Source organism: Desmodus rotundus, chromosome 10 (genome assembly GCF_022682495.2).
Source record: "Desmodus rotundus isolate HL8 chromosome 10, HLdesRot8A.1, whole genome shotgun sequence".
Lineage (NCBI taxonomy): Eukaryota > Metazoa > Chordata > Mammalia > Chiroptera > Phyllostomidae > Desmodus > Desmodus rotundus.
In genome coordinates, this window is record NC_071396.1 from 61,404,387 (window position 1) to 61,427,862 (window position 23,476).

Here is a 23,476-nt window from a genome sequence, read left to right on the forward strand (position 1 = left end):
TCTTTTGTTAGTATATTGTATTGATTATGCTATTATAGTTGTCCCAATTTTTCTCCCTTTATCCCCTCTCCACCCTGCACCCTCCAACCTTCCAGCATTCACCCTCCTTAGTTCATGTCCATGTGTTGTACATATAAGTTCTTTGACTTTTCTGTTTCCTATACCATTCTTAACCTCTCCCCATCTATTTTATCCCAACCAATTATACTTCTTATTCCCTGTACCATACCCCCCCATTCTTCCCCTCCCCCTTCCCACTGAAAGCCTCCATGTGATGTCCATTTCTTTGATTCTGTTTCTATTCTATTTGCTTAGTTTTTTTGTTTTTGTTTTTTTTTTTTTTTAGGTTCAGTTGTTGATAGTTGTGAGCTTGTTGTCATTTCACTGTTCATAGTTTTTCATCTTCTTTTTCTTAGATAAGTCCCTTTAACATTTCATATAATAAGGGCTTGATAATGATGAAATCCTTTAACTTGACCTTATCTGGAAAGTACTCTATCTGCCCATCCATTCTAAATGGTAGCTTTGCTGGATAGAGTAATCTTGGATGTAGGTCCTTGCCTTTCATGACTTGGAATACTTCTTTCCAGCCCCTTCTTGCCTATAAGGTTTCTTTTGAGAAATCAGCTGATAGTCTTATGGGCACTCCTTTGTAGGTAACTGTCTTCTCTCTTCTTGCTTTTAGGATTCTCTCCTTATATTTATTCTTGGGTAACTTGATGATGTGCCTTGGTGTGTTCCTCTTTGGGTCCACTTTCTTTGAGACTCTCTGGGCTTCCTGGAAGTCTATTTCCTTGTCCAGATTAGGAAGTTTTCCCTCATTATTTTTTCAAATAAGTCTTCCATTTCTCGCTCTTCTTCTCTTTCTGGCAGCCCTATGATTTGGATGTTGGAATGTTTAAAGTTGTCCCAGAGGTTCCTAAGCCTCTCCTCATTTTTTTGAATTCTTGTTTCTTCATTCTGTTCTGTTTGGATGTTTATTTCTTCCTTCTTTTCCAGATCACTGATTTGAGTCCTGGTTTCCTTCCCTTCACTGTTGGTTCCCTGTATATTTTGCTTTATTTCACTTTGTATAGCCTTCATTTTTTCCTTCATTTTGTGACCGAGCTCAACCAGTTCTGTGAGCATCCAGTGTTTTGAGCTGTGTGCATCAGATAGGTTGGCTATCTCCTCGTTGCTTAGCTCATTTTCTGTGTTTTTGATCTGTTCTTTCATTTGGGCCATATTTGTTTGTCTCAGTGCACCTGTTACATTGTAAGGGGTGGGGGTCTTAGGTGTTCACCCAGGTGAGGCAACCCTCTTTGCTGTGTAGTGGCCCTCTGTGGGGGAGGCGTCAGAGAGGGAATAATAGGCTCACTTGCTCTGCTCTAGCCCACTTTCCAATGAACTGTCTTGTGTGAGACTGGGAGTTTATCCCACCATGGCCACCCCCACAGTAGTTTACAGCTAGCTTTGAGTCTTTAGTTTGACATTCAGTCAGCCCTGCCTCGCCCACATGCTCCACCGCCTTGCTATGTGTCCTCTCCACTCGGCTGTCTATCTCTCACCCTTCTACGAGTCTAGGTGAATGTTTCTTTAACTGCTTGTTAGAGTTTCATGCAGTATGATTTTCTGGCACTTCTGGTGGCTTATTGTTTTTAGGTTGGTTGTTACCCTTCTTTTGGTTGTGTGAGGAAGTGAAATGTTTCTACCTGCGGTTCCATCTTGGCTAGAACTCCGGTTTCTCCCATATTCTTATTTAGAGCTTAAAGATAATACAATTCTAATCTCTTAGGAAAGGAAATTTAGAGTCCTTTTGCTACACTTATCATGAACTGAAAACCTCCAATGCCAGGGACCTGAACCTCTGAGCATCTATATCACTGTTGAACAGTTATTATTGTTAGAAATCTTGTTCATGCTTTGGACTGAGCTGACCTTAGTTTTTCTGTGATAGCCATCCATAAACTTGACAACTACAAATTCCTCCCCATGAGTCTCAGCTCAGGTGAAGCAGCTCTCAGTGGTACCTGTCATGAGATACCTCAGGAAAATCCTTGAGTGGTCTGTGGAGAACACAGAATTAAAAAGAATCATATGATATAATCTAACCAGAGTTGTTTGTAGCAGAATATAATGATTTTTTTTTAAAGTCAGAATGAATGAAAGCTGAATGGAAAGTTTAGTTAGGGGACCATAGAAGTGTTTCTTTGAGATAGGTTTTAAAACACATGTTTTATTTTCCCCACACATGTGCTTTGTTTTTGAAAGATTAAAAACCAAACTAGGAGACACATGTATATCACTGATTACTTTTAATAATTTTGTGCTATGGTTTGACCACAGCATTAAGAACAAGCAGAAAAAGCTGATTTAATAACTTTAACAGCACTTAGAGCAACGTCTTTCTTTAAGAGTATTACAATCACAGACCTTAGGTCTAAGAACTACATCACCATTGCTCAGTTAAAAAGATGCAGATATATAACAGTTGGAAACCTTTTTTTCTTTTTGTATATACCTGGGAATTACGTTGAAAGTAAGCATAAATGGCTGTTAAAAAGAGACTTTAATGACTTCTGATTATCATAGTTCACATGAACAACTATTGAAAAGTTCAAATACAGTTTTACTTTTTTTAGTAAGCTGCTTTATAATAAAAATTAAATGAACTAAATACTTTGAATAGTATTACATACTTTAAAAGAGCAGCTTTAAACTAGACAAGTATACAAGTCGAAAATGCGATTTTTGAAAACCATGAAATGAAAAATAGCAATATACCAATAAGCACATTAAAATGAACCAGCATGATAAACAATAAAGTTTAAGCCTCAATTAGATCTATAGAAAGGAAACAATGGTGTGGTAACAAATTTTAGTACCTCTGAGTACAAAACATTCTCTGATGACACCCGCTCAGCAGTCCTCCCAGGAAATCAAACCAGGTGGGTAAGGGTGTTCCTAGCAGAAATGAGCCTCTGTTCATAATATTGAATCACAGGGGAGCCCTGCAGTATAAAATGGAGCAGGCAGTAGGGCCAGACAGATGGAGAGCACACAAGATAATCTTTCCATGGCCCTCCCAAAAATAGATAATAAAAGAAGGGCTGACTTTTAGTCTGTTCAGCATTGAGTTGTGTTGTATAGGCATTTTCAGTTTAAGGATAATTGGTAACAGTTTGCTTTCTGGAGGAAAAGGGTATGATCCTATTGTGATTTTCAAAATCATAACACCACAGAGCAAATAAAAACCATGGAATTATTTAGAATTAATATCCTCGAGTAACAGTATACACTGGAAATATGGATCAAATGGGTAAAATTTCACTGGTGGCCTTTATGGACCGCACTGGAAAGGATGCTCACACACATGATTCAACAGTGGTTTAGTGAACATGCTGTTACAGGATTTTAAAAAATATATTAGGATATTTGAAGATTAATGCAGAAGTCACAGTCAGACACTAAAAACTGAGCTGGAAGCAGACACTGTGTAAGAGAGAGGAGACATGGCACACCACTCCAAGCAATTCCTAACCAGTGGCCAAAATTAGTTCATTTCTTGGGTCAAGATCACCATGAGACACCAAAAGGAATGGATGTTAAGATTCTTTACCTGGCTGACAGATAGCTAATTCTCTGCTAATGATAACCCATTATCCATAACAAGACATTTTTTCAAAGAATGGGGTCTTCTCTGATGTGGATTCATTTTTCCTGAGGTGTTCTTTCCTTATGAACTCCACTGTCATTTCATTGGCTCCACAGCTTCAACTGGTCAAAGTAAAATGCAGAGGGAGACTTGGGACACAGTCATAAATGTCTCTGTACTGAACAAAGTCCTCAGCTGGAGGCCCATTTACTTTGGATGTAATTTTTGCAATTTTAACAAAATGTGCACTTTCTCTTGACTTTAACACAACATTCATTATTCTTAAGACATAATGTCTTTTCATAAAACAAGTTTTAAAAAAGGAAAAAGTAGTTGGAAGATTTGGAACTACTATATAGGTATCTCCATGATTATATATTTCTAAGTAAAAAAAGAATTCATCTTTCAAATTTTAATATAATTTGTAGCCCAAATCTTGATGAGGAACCTAATCAGCAATCTCAAATATTTCACAATATCATTAATAATCAAATTTGTGTTAAATCTAATTTAATTTTAGTCTTTTAAGAAAAAATAGATCCTTAATATGTATAAATTGAATGTTTATTATATCAGGAACTTTTATTCTTAGTGTTCACACGTATCAACTACTGTATTTTCATCACAATCACTCATTCACAAAAATGCACCTGTATTGTAAATACCGGACTTGTAGAAAAACTTCTGTTTAATCTTGGGTGGTCTCTGCCCAGGTTTGATTAAATATGTCTTTTCACAACAGGTGACTTTTTAATTGTTTTCTTATGGCAACCCATTTATACTTTAGGCTTTGTTTGGCTTGCATTCGTTTTCAGAGTTAATGACCATGTGTGAGAACATGCTGAGACAGGTGGCCAGTGGTTATGCTGAGAATGTGGGTGTTATAGAAAATGCAGCAGGCAAGTGATTTAACTTTACCAATTAATAGAGTGATGAATAGTTCCCTAACCTTCAAGGCCTTTGAAACAGAAAACAAGCTCAGAATAAGCACTTGGAAATACAAGTATGAAATAAAGAATAAAGAACCTTGTCTGTAAAAAGACAAAAAACAAAAAACATTTTTTCCTGACTATAACTAACACTGGTCCAACTAAGCAGTAAAAGAGATGAAAAGAAGCAGCATCTAGTGGTAAACAAAAAGCCATGGAATTTTTAAGAATTAATTTCTAAAAGTGTTTTCACAGCAAAGATGCAAGTCTCAATTGCTATACATACATTGGTCATAAACTAGCTTGCTTGTTCAGACTTCTTTCCCTTGTGTTATAATATTGATATTTAATAGGAAAATAAACTACATAGACTTTTATCTGTATGCATCCATTTGCAAATTTCCTTACAAAAGAGGACAAAGCACATAGGCATTCACAAATTCTATGCCATTTCTGTTAAAATTGGTATCTATACATTATATTACAGTATTAACAATGTTTCTTCTACCCATTGGGTAGGATATGTGCATAATATATTCAAGTTATATACAGCACCTTACAAATAAAAACATAGGAAAAGACATAGCTGAAGAAGCACCATTGTAAGTGAGGCACAACAAAGGTGGAGCACAGAGTACAGCAGTGGTGGGGTTTGGCTCCTATGTCTGCTAACACCAGAACATGGGACCATGTGGTTGCTTAAAACCTACTGACATACAGAGCTCTCTGAAGTGACATGAATCCGCATAATATGCATGTGTTGTATAGTGATAATCTCTGTATAGCTCCAAGGCCCACCACAGTATACTTAAGCATACACTGAGGAAGGAAAGAAAAGGATGAAGGGAAGATGGTGCTTTCTTAGCAAGGCATCCTACTCAGGACAACCTCCTAATGCAGTCAACCTGAAAGAAGCAGCAGCAACAGCAAATGACTGTTTGATCCTGGCAGAAATCATGAATTTAAAATATGCAAAAGATGCAGCACTATGGGTAGTACAATAACCTAAGCTGAAGTGTAGGATATTTCAAGGCAGGAGAGTACTTTCTATTTGCCATCCACCTCTCTGTTCTTTGCTGCTGCAAGCACTCCTTTAAATCCCTAAATGTTAGGTGAGTGCAAAGCTGCCAGGACTATCATTGGTGACCTGGGGTGAAAGCAAAGTTTCTTAATCTGTGACATTGGTGTGCCCCTGTCAGATACAGTGTTCTTCACAGTGAGGAGGAGGACTTGTCAACTTGCCAACCAAGTTGACAAGTCCTGCAATTTGATCTAAATTTGCCAAGGCTGCAATAATCTAGGTGAGGGGAAGCTGCTCTTCAGCCAAGGTTGGGACGCTGGCTGGGAGCGGGGGGGGGGGGGGGGGGGGGGGGGGGGGGGGGGGTTGGGGAGTAAGTCACTGTACAAAGGCTTGGCGCCAAGCACTGGCATGGTTCTACTTTTAGTCACTCAGACAAAATCAAAAAATGAACAAAAACCAAGTATTCTTCCCAGGTTTTTTTTCTTCCTACACTGCTGAGCTTTCAAAGTTTTAAGAAAAATGAATCGTATACCAATTAACATGCAGTGAGTGTTGCCGTTCTTAGCATCATACCTCAAGGAGTGAATGCCAGCACAGCAAACAAGACATGAGGCGCCGAGAACACACAGGAGCCTGAGTAGCCAAGCCACGGACAGAATTTCTTCTGAGGGTCAGGGGCTGAATGGGTGTATCTCTTTGCTATGGACCAGTATCTGAAGGCCATTACATCAGGACTCACCCTAAAAAGGTCTTCCTTGAGAGAAGAGCAATTGGATGGAAGATACAGGATTGCCCCTGTCAGGATGCAACTACTGGTTCTGAGAGGAAGTCAGGGATTTGAATGGATTCTTCCACATAAGAGAAGCTTTCTAAAAGTAGTTGCCTGTTGACACCTCATTCTTATGAAGATAAAGGTGAAGATGATCTAGCGGAGATATTTAGAAGCTCAAGACACACTCATCTTTGCACCACATTCCTGTGCCTGTGTTAAAAGCCCTCCAGTTCACTGTTGGCCCCTATTTCCTCTCCCATAAGTTTAGTGGATATGTATGTGTGTGTATCCTCATGACAAATTTCTGTAAGTTTTAAATATTCTCTGCTATCTTGAAATTTCTTGTGGACTGTTTGTGTATATGTGATGGGGAAGACAGAGGACATGCTTGGTAAGCTTCTTTAATACTAAAGAAATGGTCAGAAATACAAAGAATACTTTAACTTTTTAAATGCATAATTCATTTAGCAAAATCTCTTTTGTACTAAGAACTGTTTCAGGGTCTGAAGAACACTAGATTTTCTGAAAAAGCAAATATATGCCTGAGGACTGTGTTTCTATAAATGGGACTCAGAATGTGTTGCGTTTCATATTCCTGGAAGTCCCTGGGACAAGGGACAAGTCATAGCAGGATGCCCAGAGTATCAGTTCCCACCAACTATTCTTTTGAACAATGCAATCCTTTGCTTTAACTAACACTCTACTGAAATAATCAACCTATTATTGTTTGCCTAAACCACTGCTTTCTAAACTGGGCTCCTGGACTCCAACAGTACATAGTCTTTTTGAACATTAGGCCCCACTGTGTGAGCTATGTCTTCACAAACACTCCTCTTTCCACAACAGGCCAGCGAGGTGTGGAAAGAGCTACTGATCTAAGTCACCTTTTCCCTGTGTCAAAAGGGAATTGATTATTAATTCAGGGTGAATTAATAATGACCTTGGCTTTTCAACTAATTCATTACCGAGGTCCAGCCTCAAGACCTTTCAAGTCATAGTTTTGTATGTCTCTCTGTCTTTAAATAACTATTTAACTTAAAGGGCAATTCTCTAGAGTGGCTTAATGGGAGGAACCTTTCTTTTGAAGGATGATTAAATTCATCTGAATTAAATAATTGTTTTGCCAATTATATGGACATCTGCAAAATATTCATATACTTGCAAAGTGACTAGGAATTGACAAGTTTCTGACCTTAGGTCATTCTTGCAGCAGGTAGGGAAGTTAAAGATTGTAAAAACAATTTTGAGCTAGCTACTGGGTGGGTTCATGCACTTTGTCAAAATTGCAGGCAATGTTTGGAATGATAGCTAATCTTGTTGGGGACACCTGACCAATAACCTATTCCAAACTTCCACTAATGGGATCCTGACTGGGACGAGGACTTCCTAATCCTCCCCTGACAGGGTGAGATGGGCTTCATGCCATAAAGATTGCCAGTTTCCTTCAAGCACAGGCTTCTGATACAGGCAATGAGCTGAGTGGTTAGGAGGCTCCGGTCCCAAGTCAAGGCTCCCAGGGTTCTGCTCAGTCTTGGGATTCCCACTGTGACTCTCAGTGAACACACTTGCAGACTCTGCAGCATAAGTGCCAACCAACAATTGCCCACCTTTGTTCTCTCTCTGAGAATTTGACTAGTTCTGTGGCTATTACTGGGTGAAATGAATAAAACCAATGAAGAGTCCAGTCCTCAAAACAAAACAGAAACCAGCAACCTACTAAGAGAAGACGCAGAAAGAGCAGAGGGCAGTGAACAGGACTTGTAGTTCAGAATAGTCTCTCCAGCTCTCAGCCAACAGCACAAAGTCACCACCTCACTGATAAATCACCTCAGTGACCCACAGACAGACTGAAACATACATGTGTTATTTGGCATTAAAACTACAGAGATCAGAGTCACTGAATCATCATTCCATTCCATTTTGTTACATGCAGAGGCCAAAGGGCCTAACAGGCACAGAGCAGGCTTTTGCTACAGACAAGCTCTCCCATGGTGTGGTATTCTGGACTTATTGGCTGGTGCTATTACTAAAGCCAGATGCTTACTTCCACAAAAGAAAGTTGTTCATTTTATATAAGAACAAATATTTGTAAATATCAGGAATATTAAAACTAACAATATTTAAAATTATTTTCTAGTTGCATTTTAACTACATGTTGTGCTTTTTATCCTGTGCTTTTAAAGCTGCTTCCCTACCCTCTACTGTTTTATAACTGACTGTCCAGTTCTGGCCACCACTGCAAAGGCTGAATGAACTCCCACAGGAGTTTCCATTCCTCCAGGAATGCTGCGCCAGTATTAGTGAAGTGCAATGGCTTACTGTCATGCTTAGCAATGTGGTGTTCTTTTGTCAATTCTGGGCCTTCTTATGCATGAAGAAGCCACTGCCAGCATCACTTACACACAGGCTGGGAGGCTCCAAGGGGAGTGACTGCTCAGAGCCTCTCAAGTGCTGACTAGCTGTCCAGGATTGAACTGAACTGTCTAGGAAAGGGGGGAGATGATGGGAATATACTAAGAAGTTACATTATTTCAACAGTATTAAAAATAACCACCTTACATTTTAAACAATTTATTGCATAAAATAACGTATGTATCTGAGTATAATTCATGCTACGGTGAAAACAAATCTAAATTACTCCACTGCTGCAGGACAAGGGCAGCTGCATGATACTGGATGCATAAATTTATGTGTCAGTTTCATTTTTAATAAAATAGGCAGCCTAAGACTAGCAGAGTAACTCAACAATACAGAAATGGTGAAACTTAGTATTTCCCATCTTCCATCCAAAAGTCTCCAAATGCTTCAGTGAAGCACTGCTATCTGATGCAAATTCTTACAATAACAACTTTCTTGATTTACATAAGTTAGCATGTTAGGCTACATCCCCAAACAACTTTTCTTGCACAATTATGGGGCACACTCCACGGTATTCCTTGGACCTGATAATAATCCACAGGTGAAAAGACAACATACAGAATGTCACATAAAACAGTTCCCTTATATATATTTTAAACATTAAGATAGTGCAACTTTTAAAAACATCATAACAACACAAATTAACTCCTTGCATTCACCTAACTTCTCCACTTCACCTTGGCACAAAAAAAAACAAACCCAAAACAAAAAAAAACCCAGGAATTTTGAGTCATATTTTGAAAACAAACATTCCACACCTTGGGAGAAAAAGCAAACTGGCCAATTCTTCCCCATGATAATATATAGTAATGCTTCCTTCTTTATTCAGTTAATTATAAAACAGGCAATTCTGGCCTCTTTCTCTGCAGTCTCCTTTCAAAATTAAATAAATCAAATACCTCTGGGTTTTATTTCATGATATCTCAAAGCATCCCTTTCCCTGTGTTCCCATGCCCACCCTTTGCCAAAACTATCCCCCCTCCCTACGCCTGCCCCCAAATAAACACTGTTTATGGTCAGACCGAATGGAAGTTTGTATTATTTTAGTCTAGTTTGCATGCAATTCCCCTGAAAGGAATCAGAAACAAAGACCATATTTGCACATTTGGTTTTACTTAGTTGTAGCATGTAAAACTCAACAGCACTGTGCCCAGGAGTGGAGGAGCTGTGCAGCCCTCCTCCCTCCTCGGTTTCTTCTCAATTCAAGTGAATGTTGGAGGGTCAGACAAGATTCCCAGGCTTCCTGTCTTTGCCCTGGATGGGCACCATTGTGCTCCCAGAGCTGTCCTGTTGAAATGGCAGTCTGCTCCCTCTGTGCGTGTTGCCGTGCTGGTGATGGAAGAAAGAGGCTCCTGGGTAGTGGCCCATTACCTCGCTGTACGTTGGAGGTGGCCCCTCCATCCTCCCATTACTGCTGCAGCTGCTGGCACTAATGCCCGAATTGCTGCTGGGTGGGCATGGGCCCCCATTGTACACAGAAATATCTATCAAATCGCTGTCAAATATGGTTCGGTTGGGTGGGGCCCTCACAGATTCTCGGTTGAGTTCCATCTGCTGTTCGGGGTCCCTGAGCTGCAGGGTACAGAGCCCCTGGTAAGGAGGTGGCTCCTCCCCATCAGACAGGGAGATGGTGGGGGGAAGGTCAATCTCGTGCTGCACATAGGGGTAGGTGGGCTGAAAGCGGCTGAACCGGTCCCTCTGGATAAAGGACGGGGCAGTAAACCTGTCTCTAGACCGAGGAGGGTACATGATCTGCAAGGAAAAGAGCAAAGGCTTAAAGACATTCTTGGCACAATAATGATCATAAACGTGATGGTATCGAGAAAATTCACACTTCGCCTGTGTTCTCATCTGTCTGAAAACTTTCCCCCCACCCAACAAAACAGGAAAAAACAATCCCAGAAAAAAATATAATTTTCTTCTTAAAAAATTTTTAATGTATTGATTTTAGAGAGAGGAAGGCAGGGGAGAGAGAGAGAGGGAGAAAGAAAGAGAGAAAGAGATTTCTTGTTCCACTTATTAATGCATTCAATGATTGATTCTTGCATGTGCTCTGATGGGGTTTTGAACCCACAACCTCAGGGTATAGGGCTGATACTTTAATCAACTGAGTTATGTGGCCAATGCCGTAAATGTAGTTTTCTTATTCTTCATGAGTTAGACCACTCACCTTGCCAAACTATTGCTTATCCAATACGGTTCAATAATGGAGAATTGTGTTTAACTGAAAATTTGGATTTAATGGGAGTTATTGTGTATGCTATGTGTACGCTATGCATATGTCTCCCACTGGGTCAAGTAAAATACAAGAGTAACTTCCAGAGTGCAAGAAAAAGTAACACAGTGGAAGAGTGTTGTGCAGAAGGCTCTCTGGTCTTGTTCACCACATGACCTGGTCCAGGCCTCTACCCCTTTACATATAAAGTAAGAGGACCAGACAGCCTGCTTTTTCAGGTCCCCTCCCACTCTCCCACCTATGATTCAGAAGAGTGGGTAGTGGCTCAGAGTTTTCATTGTAAATATAAGTTACAACTTCACCTGATGGTCTTAGAACAGGTAGGAGGTACTGGGTCAATTTATGAATTATTTATAGGAGCTTGTTGCCCCATCAAGTACTTAGAAAAATATGAAATAATTTACTTCTTTTTCCCTCTGGTCTGTAATCCTTTCCAGTTATTTCTTTATAGACAAAAGTTTCCTATAGTTAGTTTTAGTAACTGACATGAAAAATGTTTTGTATTCCAAAGTAAATATGATTATAGATTTTTTCCAAAGTGAATTCTTACACAGTCTTCTCATCTATTCCACCACCCATTCTTCTAGAGGAAATATAACGTGTGTGTGTGTGCATCCATCCATTGACTTCTCCCATACCATATTTTTAACTTAAAGGTAAAAGACGCTGTTGTTTTAAGTCATATTATTAAACTTGAAGATACGGAAATGAATCATACTTTATTTTTAAACTATGCCCACTTCTACCAAGCCTCATTATTAGCAACTTATAGGGTCATGTAAAGATCAGTGATTCTCAATGTGCTTTCTGTAGGGAGCTTTAGGCTAGCATCAGTAATCCCTAGGAGATTCTAAGTTATAGGCATATGCCTTAATTTAAATGTTATTTCTTTTCTTTTCTTTTTTTTTTTTAGAAAGTGGACTGTATAAGACTTTATTTTATTTTATTTTTTCCACACATTTTCTATTGTTGTTCAAGTACAGTTGTCTCCATTTCCCCCCTTCCCCCACCCCAGCCATTCCCACTGCCCACCCTTGAACCTACCCTTTTTGGTTTTGTACATGTTTCCTTTATACATGTTTCTGAAAACCCTTCCCCATTTCCCCTCCTTTCTCCCCTCCCACCTCCCCTCTGATTACTGTCAGTTTGTTCTTATGGACATAATAAAAGTTACTTCTTTTTTTAAAGATTTTATTTATTTATTTTTAGAGAGAGTGTAAGGGAGAGAGAAAGAGAGGGAGAGAAACAGCAATGTGTGGTTGCCTCTCACGGGCCCCCTATTGGGGGCCTAGCCCGCAACCCAGGCATGTGCCCTGACTGGGAATCAAACCGGCGACCCTTTGGTTTGTAGGCCTGTGCTCAATTCACTGAGCCACACCAGCTAGGGCTAATAAATGTTATTTCTTATTCTATGTTGTCATACATTTGACTTTCCACATCTTTTGTTGTAATGTTTTTTTTCTCTCCTCCCTCCTTTATACACATTGGTTCAGCAGCCACCTCCAGCCACCTACACCCCTCCCTTGTCCAATCTCTTACCTCTGAGGCACCTGGCTGAGGACCGGAGCTGTCTGAAGGCCACAAGCACCCTTCCTGGCAGGGGTGGGAGGGGGCACAACAAGAAAATCATTAGTTTCATGAAGTAGCACCTAAAATCAAGGAACCACATTCCTCTTTGACAGTAGCAGACCTGTTTAAGTCACAGAACAACAAAGAACTAGTCCTTTTTTTTTCACCAAACATCTAAAATGAGAACTGTGACTGTTGGGAACTGTCCTGCCTGGTTTCAGAGGCTGTAACTCCACTGACAGGTGAAAAGGCCCCATGTCTAGGGGACCTTGGGACTGTAAGCCACTAAGGAGACAAAACTTATCCTCGCAGGAGGGGCACAGCCTCTGTCCCCTTTACTTCACCCTGTTTGGCCCTGGGCGGATGACTGGTTAGACAATGATGGGTGAGATTCCTCAAGGGAGGGGCAACCTAAGATAGGCATGGTCATGAAGGGACCATCAGGGAAGGACTTGGGATTGTGGAGGAGGGACAAAAAACCCTCACCCCTCGGCTTTATCATAGCCTGAGTCCTCATTCTATCTGTAAAAAGTCTCCTAATCTCTTGGCTGCCTTGATTCTCCCACCTGATTCAGGCCTGAAACAATGCCAAAAGGGCATGCAGCCCTGTGCCAGAACCAGTGGTTCCTGGTGGGGGGTGACCTAGGAAAGAATGCATAAAGTCCTGTGACACCTGCTTTGCTAAGAATGTCCTCAATTTAAATGTTAAGGGTCCAATCACAAAATAAGTTTGTTTCCCAAGATTTTACAGCTGATTGACATCACCCTGTCTACCAGACCCTGACTTGAAAGGACCCCCCTGATCTCAGAAATGTTATCTGTAAACCATACCTCCTTTCTTTGATATGCATCCCTACACAAGCTAAACTCAATAAAAGCCCATTGAGAGAGAGGCTAAAACAGCATCCTCCTCTGAGAGATTGGTCAGCCTTCTTCCCCAAGCAGATAATGTCTTGGCAGAATTATTCTCATTCACGGTGGCCTGGGGGAGCTCTGCTAGAGAAAGCTCCCCCACATGTGACCAAAAGGAAAAGTTAGAAAATTTAGGTCTCAGCCAGATTTGAGATAGACTGGATTTGAAGTCAAACATATTTCAAACTACACACTTGTGTGTTTGAAATACATTTCAAATGTCATCAAACCATATTCAGTCACTAGCTAGATTTGGGTAGAGTCTGGGTAAATTAAGCTCTTATGCAAATTTGCATTACTACAGCCAGCCAGGTGTCAGCCACAGCCCTTCTGAACTGTGATTTGGCATCGCACAGCCACACTGGTTGGCTTTCAAACAAAACTAAGTTTCCAAAGCCTGGATGCCCTTCAAGAGTCTTCTAGTCAATTTATTCTTCAGTCCCTTTATTCCCAAGGCATATGTGACTTGACATCTAGTTGTTTAACATCTTTTTTCTAAAATGTTTAACCAGACTGGCAGCATGACAAGCAAACACTAGACATTATTAAGGCTCATTTCGAACACCACTTACTTGCTTACAAAGCACTTCATTATGTTTTCCCATTTCAAACAAAATTGTTGGCTACTAGCAATGGTCTGTTGGGCTCTTAGGTAAAGGCCTGTTATTGTAATAAAAAGAACTATGGGGGAGCGTGATGTCTGCATTTTTGGATTCCCAGGAATATTCATACATGAACTTGTGCAATCACTGGGCCTCCTGAGAACATGAAAGAACCCACAAGAAGACCTGCGAGCCTTTTCTTTAGGGTAAAACACCCCTAAATCTCTCTTGCTCTCTTTTGTAGGCCAGTTTTCTAAAGCAAATACCCCATTTGGACAACAGGGTGTTTTTCCAATACATACAACCTGATTTTAGGATACCCACAGAACATCATAGACTCAGCAACAAAAATATAAACAGACGCAACAGCATTTAGAGGAAGTTTGGGCTTAAGGTTTGACTATAAAACTATATAATGGGCTATTACAGCTCAGGCCTGATGACAGGTGACAGATCTAATTCTATCTTATGAAGTGGCTGACTCACACCCATGGCAGCTCTTCACAGCACCAAGGCAACTCACACAGCACTTCAGAGCATGTGTTATCCTGGATCAAAGTAAAACAATCACTATAGTTCTGAGTTGTTATATCAACTTTCATATTGAAAATGGCATAGAAACTCATCCTCGAATGTTTCTAAGACTTATATTCTGCCCTAGCTCCTCTCCCTTCCTTCAAATGAAGCTCAAAGCCATTACTGCCCACCAGCTACCTCACTGATGTCAGCTCTAACCTTCCATCCAGAGAACTGGCAACAGGCAACAGTAAAAACAGAAGGCTACAGCATAGTGTGGAGCATAATGGCCAGAAATAAAACTACCAGAAGTGGCCCAGAAGTCGAGGGTTGCATGTTTTTTTTTATTTCATTTTTAAAAATATATTTATTGATTATGTTATTACAGTTGTCCCACTTCCCCCCTTCACTACCCTCCTCCCTGAACACCCCCTCCCGCCCACATTTCCCTGCTTTAGTTCATGTCCATGGGTTATACATGTAAGTTCTTTGGCTTCTACATTGCCTATACTATTCTTACCCTCCCCCTGTCTATTTTCTACCTACCATTTATGCTACTTATTCTCTGTACCTTTTCCCCCTCTATCCCCCTCCCACTCCCCTGTTGATAACCATCCATGTGATCTCCATTTCTGTGATTCTGTTCCTGTTTTAGTTGTTTGCTTTTTTTGCTTTTGTTTGCTTAGTTTGCTTTTGCTTTTGTTTTTGTTTTTAAGGTTCGGTTGCTGATAGCTGTGAGTTTGTTGTCATTTTACTGTTCATAGTCTTGATCTTCTTCTTTTTCTTAGGTAAGTCCCTTTAATATTTCATATAAGAAGGGCTTGGTGATGATGAACTCCTTTAACTTGACCTTATCTAGGAAGCACTTTATCTGCCTGTCCATTCTAAATGATAGCTTTGCTGGGGAGAGTAATCTCAGATGTAGGCCCCTGCCTTTCATGACTTTGAATACTTCTTTCCGGCCCATTCTTGCCTGCAAGGTTTCTTTTGAGAAATCAGTGGATAGTATTATGGGAACTCCTTTGTAGCTAACTGTCTCCTTTTCCCTTGCTGCGTTTAAGATTCTCCCCTTATCTTTAATCCTGGGTAATGTAATTATGATGTGCCTTGTTGTGTGCTTCCTTGGGTCCAAATTCTTTGGGACTCGCTGAGCTTCTTGGACTCTTTGGAAGTCTATCTTTCACCAGATTGGGGAAGTTTTCCTTCATTAGTTTTTCAAATAAGTTTTCCATTTCTTGCTCTTCTTCTTCTCCCTCTGGCACCTCTATGATACGGATGTTGGAACGTTTAAAGTTGTTCTGGAGGTTCCTAAGCCTCTCCTCATTTTTCTGAATTCTTGTTTCTTCATTCTGTTCCAGTTGGATGTTTATTTCTTCCTTCTTTTCCAGATCATTGATATGAGTCCCAGTTTCCTTCCCTTTATTGTTGGTTCCCTGTACATTTTCCTTTATTTCACTTTGTATAGCCTTCACTTCTTCCTCTATTTTGTGACCATACTCAATCGATTCTGTGAGCGTCCTGGTTACCAGTGCTTTGGACTGTGCATCTGATAGCTTGGCTATCTCTTCATTGCTTAGTTGTATTTTTTCTGGAGCTTTGATGTGTTTTCATTTGGGCCTTTTTTTTTTGTCCTGGCGAACCTGTTATGTAGTAAGGAGCAGAGCCTTAGGTATTTGCCATGGTAGGCCAACCCATGTTACTATGCTGTGGCTCTGTATGTGGGGGAGGGGTCCGAGAGGGAACAATGCTGCTTGTTCAGTTCTCTGCTGGTTTTCAGTCACTTCCGCTGCTACCCACAAGCAAATGGGGCCCTTCTGGTGCTGATTTCCATGTGGGTGGGTTTGTGTACATTCTAGGACCCTGTGGGTCTCTCCAACACACTCTCCTGTAAGGCTGGGAGTTTCTCCTGCTGCCTCAACTCCCACAGGTTATTTTCAGTCAATGGTTTTGAGGCTTTATTTCTCCACACTGGAAACCTGGGTTGCATGGTCTGTTTTGTTCCCTAGTTTTTCCTCCTGGTTTATACGCACACACACAAATGTGGGACCACCTGCTCCACCAGCCTCTGCCTTGCCAGAAGTCCTTTCTGCCTGGCCGCCTGTGTCTGCCCCTTCTACTGGTCTTGATGAATGTTTCTTCTTTGACTCCTTGGTTGTCAGACTTCTATACAGTTCAATTTTCTGTCAGTTCTGGTTGTTTTTTGTTTTTAAATTTGTTGTTGCCCTTCTTTTGGTTGTACAAGGAAGCACAGTGTATCTACCTATGCCCCCATCTTGGCTGGAAGTTCCTACTATACTCTTTGTTATTGGAGCTTTGTAGTAAGTTTTTGAAATTAGAAAGTGTGAGATGTCCAAATTAGTTATTCTTTTACAATATTATTTTAGGTGTTTGGTGGTGGGGGTTTCTTGGATAGCACATGGATTTTAGGATAGACTTTTCTGCAACAAACATCATTGAGATTTTGATAGGGGTTGCAATGAATCTGTAGATTTCTTTGGGTAGGTACTGACATCTTAACAATATCAGGTCTTCTAATCCATGAATAGAAAGATCTATTTATTTGTGTCTAATTTCTTTCAGCAACACCGTGTGATTGCCAGTGTAATCTTTTACCTGCTTGAGTGTATTCTTAAGTATTTTATTCTTTTTGATGCTATTGTAAATTGGATTGTTTTCTTAATTTACTTTTTGATTCTTAATGGTTAGAATAAAGAAATGAAACTGATTTTTGCATGTTAATTTTGTATCCTGCAACTTTGTTAAATTTATTAGTTCCAGAAGGTATTCTTTGTTGGAATCTTTAGGGTTTCCTACATATAAGATCATGTGGACTGCAAACAGATAATTTTACTTTTTCCTTTATACTTGGAATGCCTTTTCTTTCTCTTTTTTCCTAGTTGTTCTAGCTAAAACTTGCAATAAATACTATGTTGAAAATAAGTGGTGAAAGCATGCATCCTTTTTCTTGCTCCTGATCTTCAAGGAACAGCTTCAGTCCTTCACCATTGAGTACAATGTTGACTGTGGGCTTTCCATAGATGGTCTTTATTATGTTGCAGTAATTTCCTTCTATCCTAGTTTGGTGAATGTTTTTATCATGAAAAAGTGTTGAATTATGTCAAATAGTTTTTATGCATGATGATATGATTATGTAGTTTTCTTCCCTTCATTCTGTTACTGTGCTGTATTACACCAATTGATTTTCATATACAAAGCCATCCTTCCATTACAAAAATAAATCCCACTGGTCATATGTATAATCCTTTTAGTATGATGCTAAGTTCAGTTTCTTAGTATTTTTGTTGAGGATTTTTGCATCAATTCATAAGGGATAACGGTTTTCTTTTCCTTTGGTGTCTTTGTCTGGCTGTGGTATTAAGGTTGTGCTGGCCTCACAGAATGAATTAGAAAGTATTCCCTCCCCTTCATTTTTGGGGATAGTTTGAAAAGAATTGGTGTCAATTTTTCTTTAAATGTTTGGTAGAATTCACCAGTGAAGCCATCTGGTCTAGGGATTTTCTTTATTGGGAAGTTTTTAATTATTGAGTCAATCTCTTTACTAGTTTCAGATCTATTCAGATTTTCTATTTTTTTTTGTGTGTGTGTGTGTGATTCAGTCTTAGTAGGGTGTGTTTCCAGGAACCAGTTCATTTCATCTAGGTTATTCAATTTGTTGATATATCATTGTTCATAGTACTATCATAATAGTTTTCATTTTTGGATCTCTTGGATCTTTCTCCACTTGAAGCACAGGTTTATAGCATTAAAAGAGAGTAAACTGTGGCCATGACTTATTGGCACCTCTGCTGTGAACTGTGGCCGAAGCCTGCTGTCTACAGTTCAGATGCACTGTCACCATGTGTGAGGCAACTCCCATACACTGAACTTTCTTGGTTTTATGCTCTCAGCCTAACTCTCCTTTCCATATACATGGACCACAGGATTATCATATTTGGGGACTGAAAACACCTAATATGATGTTTTCCAAACTGTGAGTTACAACCTCTCAGAAATCTGGAAAATTAATTTAAGTGGGTCACAGTTAGCATTTGAAAAAATGAAACAAAATAGAAAATATCATTGTCTTTAAGTATTGTTTGGTTAAACTTTTGCCTTAGTTATATATATGACTATTGTGGATTGTGGTATAAAATGTGTTTCTTACTGTTCTTCATGGTCTAAAACAACCTGAAGTTCTCTGACCTAAGCCGATTATCCCTCATTTTAGATGGGAGGAAACTGAGGCCTCAAAAAGGGTACATTACTCACTGGAGGTGACATAGTCAGTTTGTGGTGAAGCAAGGTCATTCATTGGTGGATATTTTGGCTTCTACCCAAGGGTTGCCCCCAGTGAATGAATTTATTGTGTGACCTGAAATATTTGGAAATTTATTTTTCTTTCTGTTCCAGGGTGATAATTTCAAAGCACATGTAAAACTAATCTTTGGATATTCAGCAATACTTTTACCTTCTGGTAAAATCAACTTTCTTTTCTTCCTTTTTCTCATGCAACCTCTATCATCCAAATTACTATCTTTTCCACCCTAGATGGCAGTAACAGCTTAGGAATAAAGGCAAAACCTCTAGATATCAATGACTCTGCTCTCTCTAGCATTTCTCCTTTTACTCCTCCTTGGGAATCCACCATCAGACTTCTCAAGACCCAATATTTCCCTCACAACTCTACTCAATCTAGGCCATGTCCCTTAAGAGAAAGACAAATCATCCAGGAAGGTATGTTGGGAAGAAATGAAAGGGAATTCCTTGTATTTCCAGAATAATACAATAGATGAAGGAGGTCTGCAGGCCCTGAGGTGCAAGCAGAAAAGGAGCTATGCAGGTGCCTCTCCAGGGCTTGGTGCTGAAGGAGAGTGAGCTATTAGATTTCACAAGAAACCAGCCTGGGAACCAGAAGGCTCAGGGCAACAGGGAAATGTGGAACTACCATTATTGGTCTAGGTGGGCACAATCATTTCCTTTAGGGTGTGGGAGGAAGCTAAGGCACAGGCCTGAATGCTTTCACCAAGATCATAGAGCTTGTAGGGAATTAACACAGAGCAAGAACTGAGCGACCTCCCTTGGCATCTGTGACAGCTCTGGGAAGCCTTCCTAACAATATTAGAATAATGTAGAAAACTTTTCCACCCCTCAGAATAAACTAGACCAACTTTCAATGACTAAGTAAAAACAAACAGAAGAAACAAATTTTACCATTATATTATTAACATGAATACCTATTTAAAAGATTACTAAAAATTTTTGGTATGTAAAATTCTTCATTAATTTTATTCAAAAATCTGATTTTCACATACTATGGTCACAATACAAACCATGTTCAAAAAGTTACCTTTGGAGTCTATAGATGCTCAGAATTGTTGGAATTGTCTTCAGCTTTAGTTTGTGTGAGGAGAAGATGTTTTTTAGTTGTAAAAGTAACAAATAGGGGATCTCGGGAAGATGGCAGCGAGATAGGTGGGAGCAGAGTCCACTTCCTCTAGGCACCAGTGAAAAACCTAGCTGATCTGAGGAACAGAGCAAACAGCCAACGGTACTCTAGCATATATGAAGATTGGAGACCAAAGATAGAGGACATTGAAAGATCAGATGGTAAGAAGAGTGCTTAAGGACAATAAGGTCCCTGGGACCAGTGCCGGGACCAGGGCGGCTGAAGCCCCCGGCCTGGGTGCAGGGGCTGCTGCAGGATTCTTGGGAGAGAGCTAGGCTGGGCTGTGAGAGGCCAGGTGCTTGTTTGGACCAGGGGGCTTGAATAGGAAGAATTTCTCGAAAAGAAAAAGAGAAAATAGAGGTACTCAGCGGCTGTTTAGAGAACTCTCCTCAGTAGCCCTGGCCTCTTGCGCCTCTACCCCCTCAGCACCTGGACTATGAACGTGGGATAAGTAGCCCAAACACACACCTGAAGCCTGGTTGCGTGCACCCAGATCAGGGGACTGGGCACCCACACCTCAAACCCTGGGGGGGCGCGCAACCTGATCAGCAGCCGGGCTGCCCTGCCGCACAGGCCCAAAGCTGGAGATCACTGTGCATCCAGATCAGCGAACCAGCTGCCTGGGCACACAGACCCAAAGAGCCTGGGTGGGCGCGCACCTTGATCAGCGGCCTGGGCACCCAACCTGAAACTCCAAGTGGGCGCCCACACCTCAAACCTCGGGTGGGTGCACACTCGGATCAGCGGCTGGCTGTCCCGGCGCACAGGCCTAAAGCCTGGGATCAGCCTCACATGGCCATCAACAGCCTGGCTGCCGGGTGTGACCACAACTGAAGCACCGGTTCTGAACAACTCCCACCTAGTCCCTGCACACAGAGCACTGCAGGGCCTACTGGCTATCTAGGAGGAAGGCACAACGCCCAGCAGACGGCTAGGGGACACTGCAGTCCCCAGAAAGACTTGACCCAGTAGGGAGCTGAACTACCCTCAAGGAGCATCAAGAGCCCCTAGCATCTAAAAAAGTAGGAAGGTGGAGTGTGAGTTGCCCGTGATTGGTGCACCTCAGGGACAGCACAACTGGTGAACTAAAGGCCTAGAGGGGAGCAGAACTACCCGAGGAACTGGACTGGAGGCTGAACAACAGTGAAGAGTGTGGCTCAGGAAGGGAGAAAAGAGAAACCAATCCTTCCAAACATACACTCCAGTTTCACAGCCAGGAAGACCAACAGAACTAACATGAACAGTTTAAAGCCAGCAGAAGACTTTTTTTCCCCCTTCCTCCCCCCTAAATTCCTTCTTCCTTTCTGTCCTTCTTTCTTTTTTTATTCCTTCTTCCTTCCATCATTTACTTTTTTTATTCCTTCTTCCTGCCTTCTTACATTTATAATTTTATTTTATTTTTGGTTAAAATTCCTTCTTCTTATCTTTCTTCTGAACTTTTTTTATTCCCTCTTCCTTCTTTCCTTTCGTGCTTCCTTCCTTCCTTCCTCTCTCCCTTCCTTCGTTCCGTCCTTCCATTCCTTTTCTATTCCCATTTTCCTTCCTTTACTTTTTTTTTTCTTTCTCCTTTTCCGACAGATGAGACAATAAAACCTGGAGCTCTGAAAAGACCAGAGTTAGACCCTGTTAGACCCAAAAACCTCAACTCAAGACCAGTGAGCACAGGAGAATAAGGAGATGACACCACTGAATCCCACTGGTATTCTACCATAGAAGTTCATACCATAAACTCAGAGAGTCAGAATAGATAAATTTAAGAAGCAGAGGCTAACAAGAAGAGTCTCACAAACAATGGGAAGACAAAGAAACAATCCCCAAATGAAAGGAAAGGAGGAAGCCTCAGAAAGAATGCTAAATGAAATAGAGGCAAGTGAACTATCAGATACTGAGTTCAAAGCAATAGTTATCAGGAAGCCCCCTGAGATCACAGAGAACTACTAGAAATTACAGGGAAACTACAATGAATTCACTGCAAAGAATATCATCATGAAAAAGGAAATAGAAACTATCAACAAGGGCCAGAGGAAATGAAAAATACAATTTCTGAATTGAAGAACACAATAGAAGGAATCAAAAGCAGACTTGGTGGAGCAGAGGATCAGATCAGCAAGCTGGAGGACAAAGTAGAAAAAAACACCCAGAAAGAGCAAGAAAAGGAAAAGAGGCTCAGAAAGAGTGAAGAGGGATTCAGGGAAATGCAGGACAACATGAAACATAAAAATATCTGCACAATAGGGATACCAGAAGGAGAAAAAGAAGAGCAAGGGAGAGAAAACCTGTTTGAAAAAGCAATGATGGAAAATTTCCCTAATCTGATGAGAGAAAAAGTCACACATATCCAGGAAACACAGACAGTCCCAAGCAAAAGAAACCCAAAGAGACCCACTGCAAGACACATCATAATTAAAATGGCAAATTTCCAAGACAAAGAGAGGATCTTAAAGGCACCAAGGGAGAAACAGGAAGTAACATACAAGGGAGCCCCGATAAGGTTAGCAACTGACTTCTCAATGGATATGCTCCAAGCCAGAAGAGAATGTCAAAAAATATTCCAAGTAATGAGAACCAGAGGCCTGCAAACAAGGCTACCTTACCCAGCAAGGCTTGCAATCAAGATAGAATGTCAAATAAAGAGCTTCCCAGACAAAAGAAGTCTAAAAGAATACACTTCCACAAAACCAGTCCTGCAAGAGATGCTAAAGGGACTGCTTTAAGGAAAGGAAGGAAAAGAGAAAGACAGAGGAACACAGGTAGGAAAAAATGGCAATGAATAACTACCTATCGATAATAACCTTAAATGTAAATGGATTACATGCTCCAATCAAAAGACATAGAATAGCTGAGTCGATAAGAAAATGACCCACACATATGCTGCCTGCAAGAGACCCACCTCAGGCCAAAGACCTACACAGACTGAAAGTGAAGGGCTAGAAACAAATTTTCCAAGCAAACGGACAGGAAAAAAAAAGCAGGGGTAGCAATACTCATATTAGACAAAATAAACTTCCAAAGAAGGGCCATAAAGAGAGATCCAGAATATCACTTCATAATACTCAAAGGAAGAACCCACCAAGAAGAAAAAAACATGGTAAATATATATCCTCCCACCATAGTAGCACCTTAATACATAAAGAAAATCTTAGAGGACTTCAAGAAAGATATTGACAGCAATAGAATTATAGTAGGGAACTTTAACACCCCACTGTCAAAAATGGACAGGTCTTCCAAACAAAATATCAACAACGATATTGTGTCAATTAACAATACCCCAGATGAAATGGAACTAACTGATATATAGAGAGATTTTCATCCCAAAGAAGCAAAATACACATTCTTTTGAACTGTACATGGAAAATTTTCAAAGATAGACCACATGACAGGACACAAAGCAAGCCTGAACAAATTCAAGAAAATTGAAATC

The 23,476-nt window shown here is 40.5% G+C and overlaps 1 protein-coding gene across 8 annotated transcripts in view; it reads right to left on the reverse strand.

Annotated features, from left to right (window-relative positions):
• Positions 1 to 5,950: 5,950 nt before the first annotated feature.
• The window catches only part of LDLRAD4 (low density lipoprotein receptor class A domain containing 4), a 684,091-nt gene continuing 666,565 nt past the window's right edge, over positions 5,951 to 23,476 (reverse strand). For all 8 annotated transcript variants that reach the window (XM_053912663.1, XM_053912662.1, XM_045187834.2 and 5 more), the window contains 2 exons: positions 12,550 to 12,603; positions 5,951 to 10,526 (listed from right to left, as the gene is read on the reverse strand). In XM_053912663.1, the coding sequence (XP_053768638.1) occupies positions 9,996 to 10,526; positions 12,550 to 12,603 (585 nt within the window). In that variant the 3' untranslated portion in view covers positions 5,951 to 9,995. The remainder of the gene's footprint in view (positions 10,527 to 12,549; positions 12,604 to 23,476) is intronic.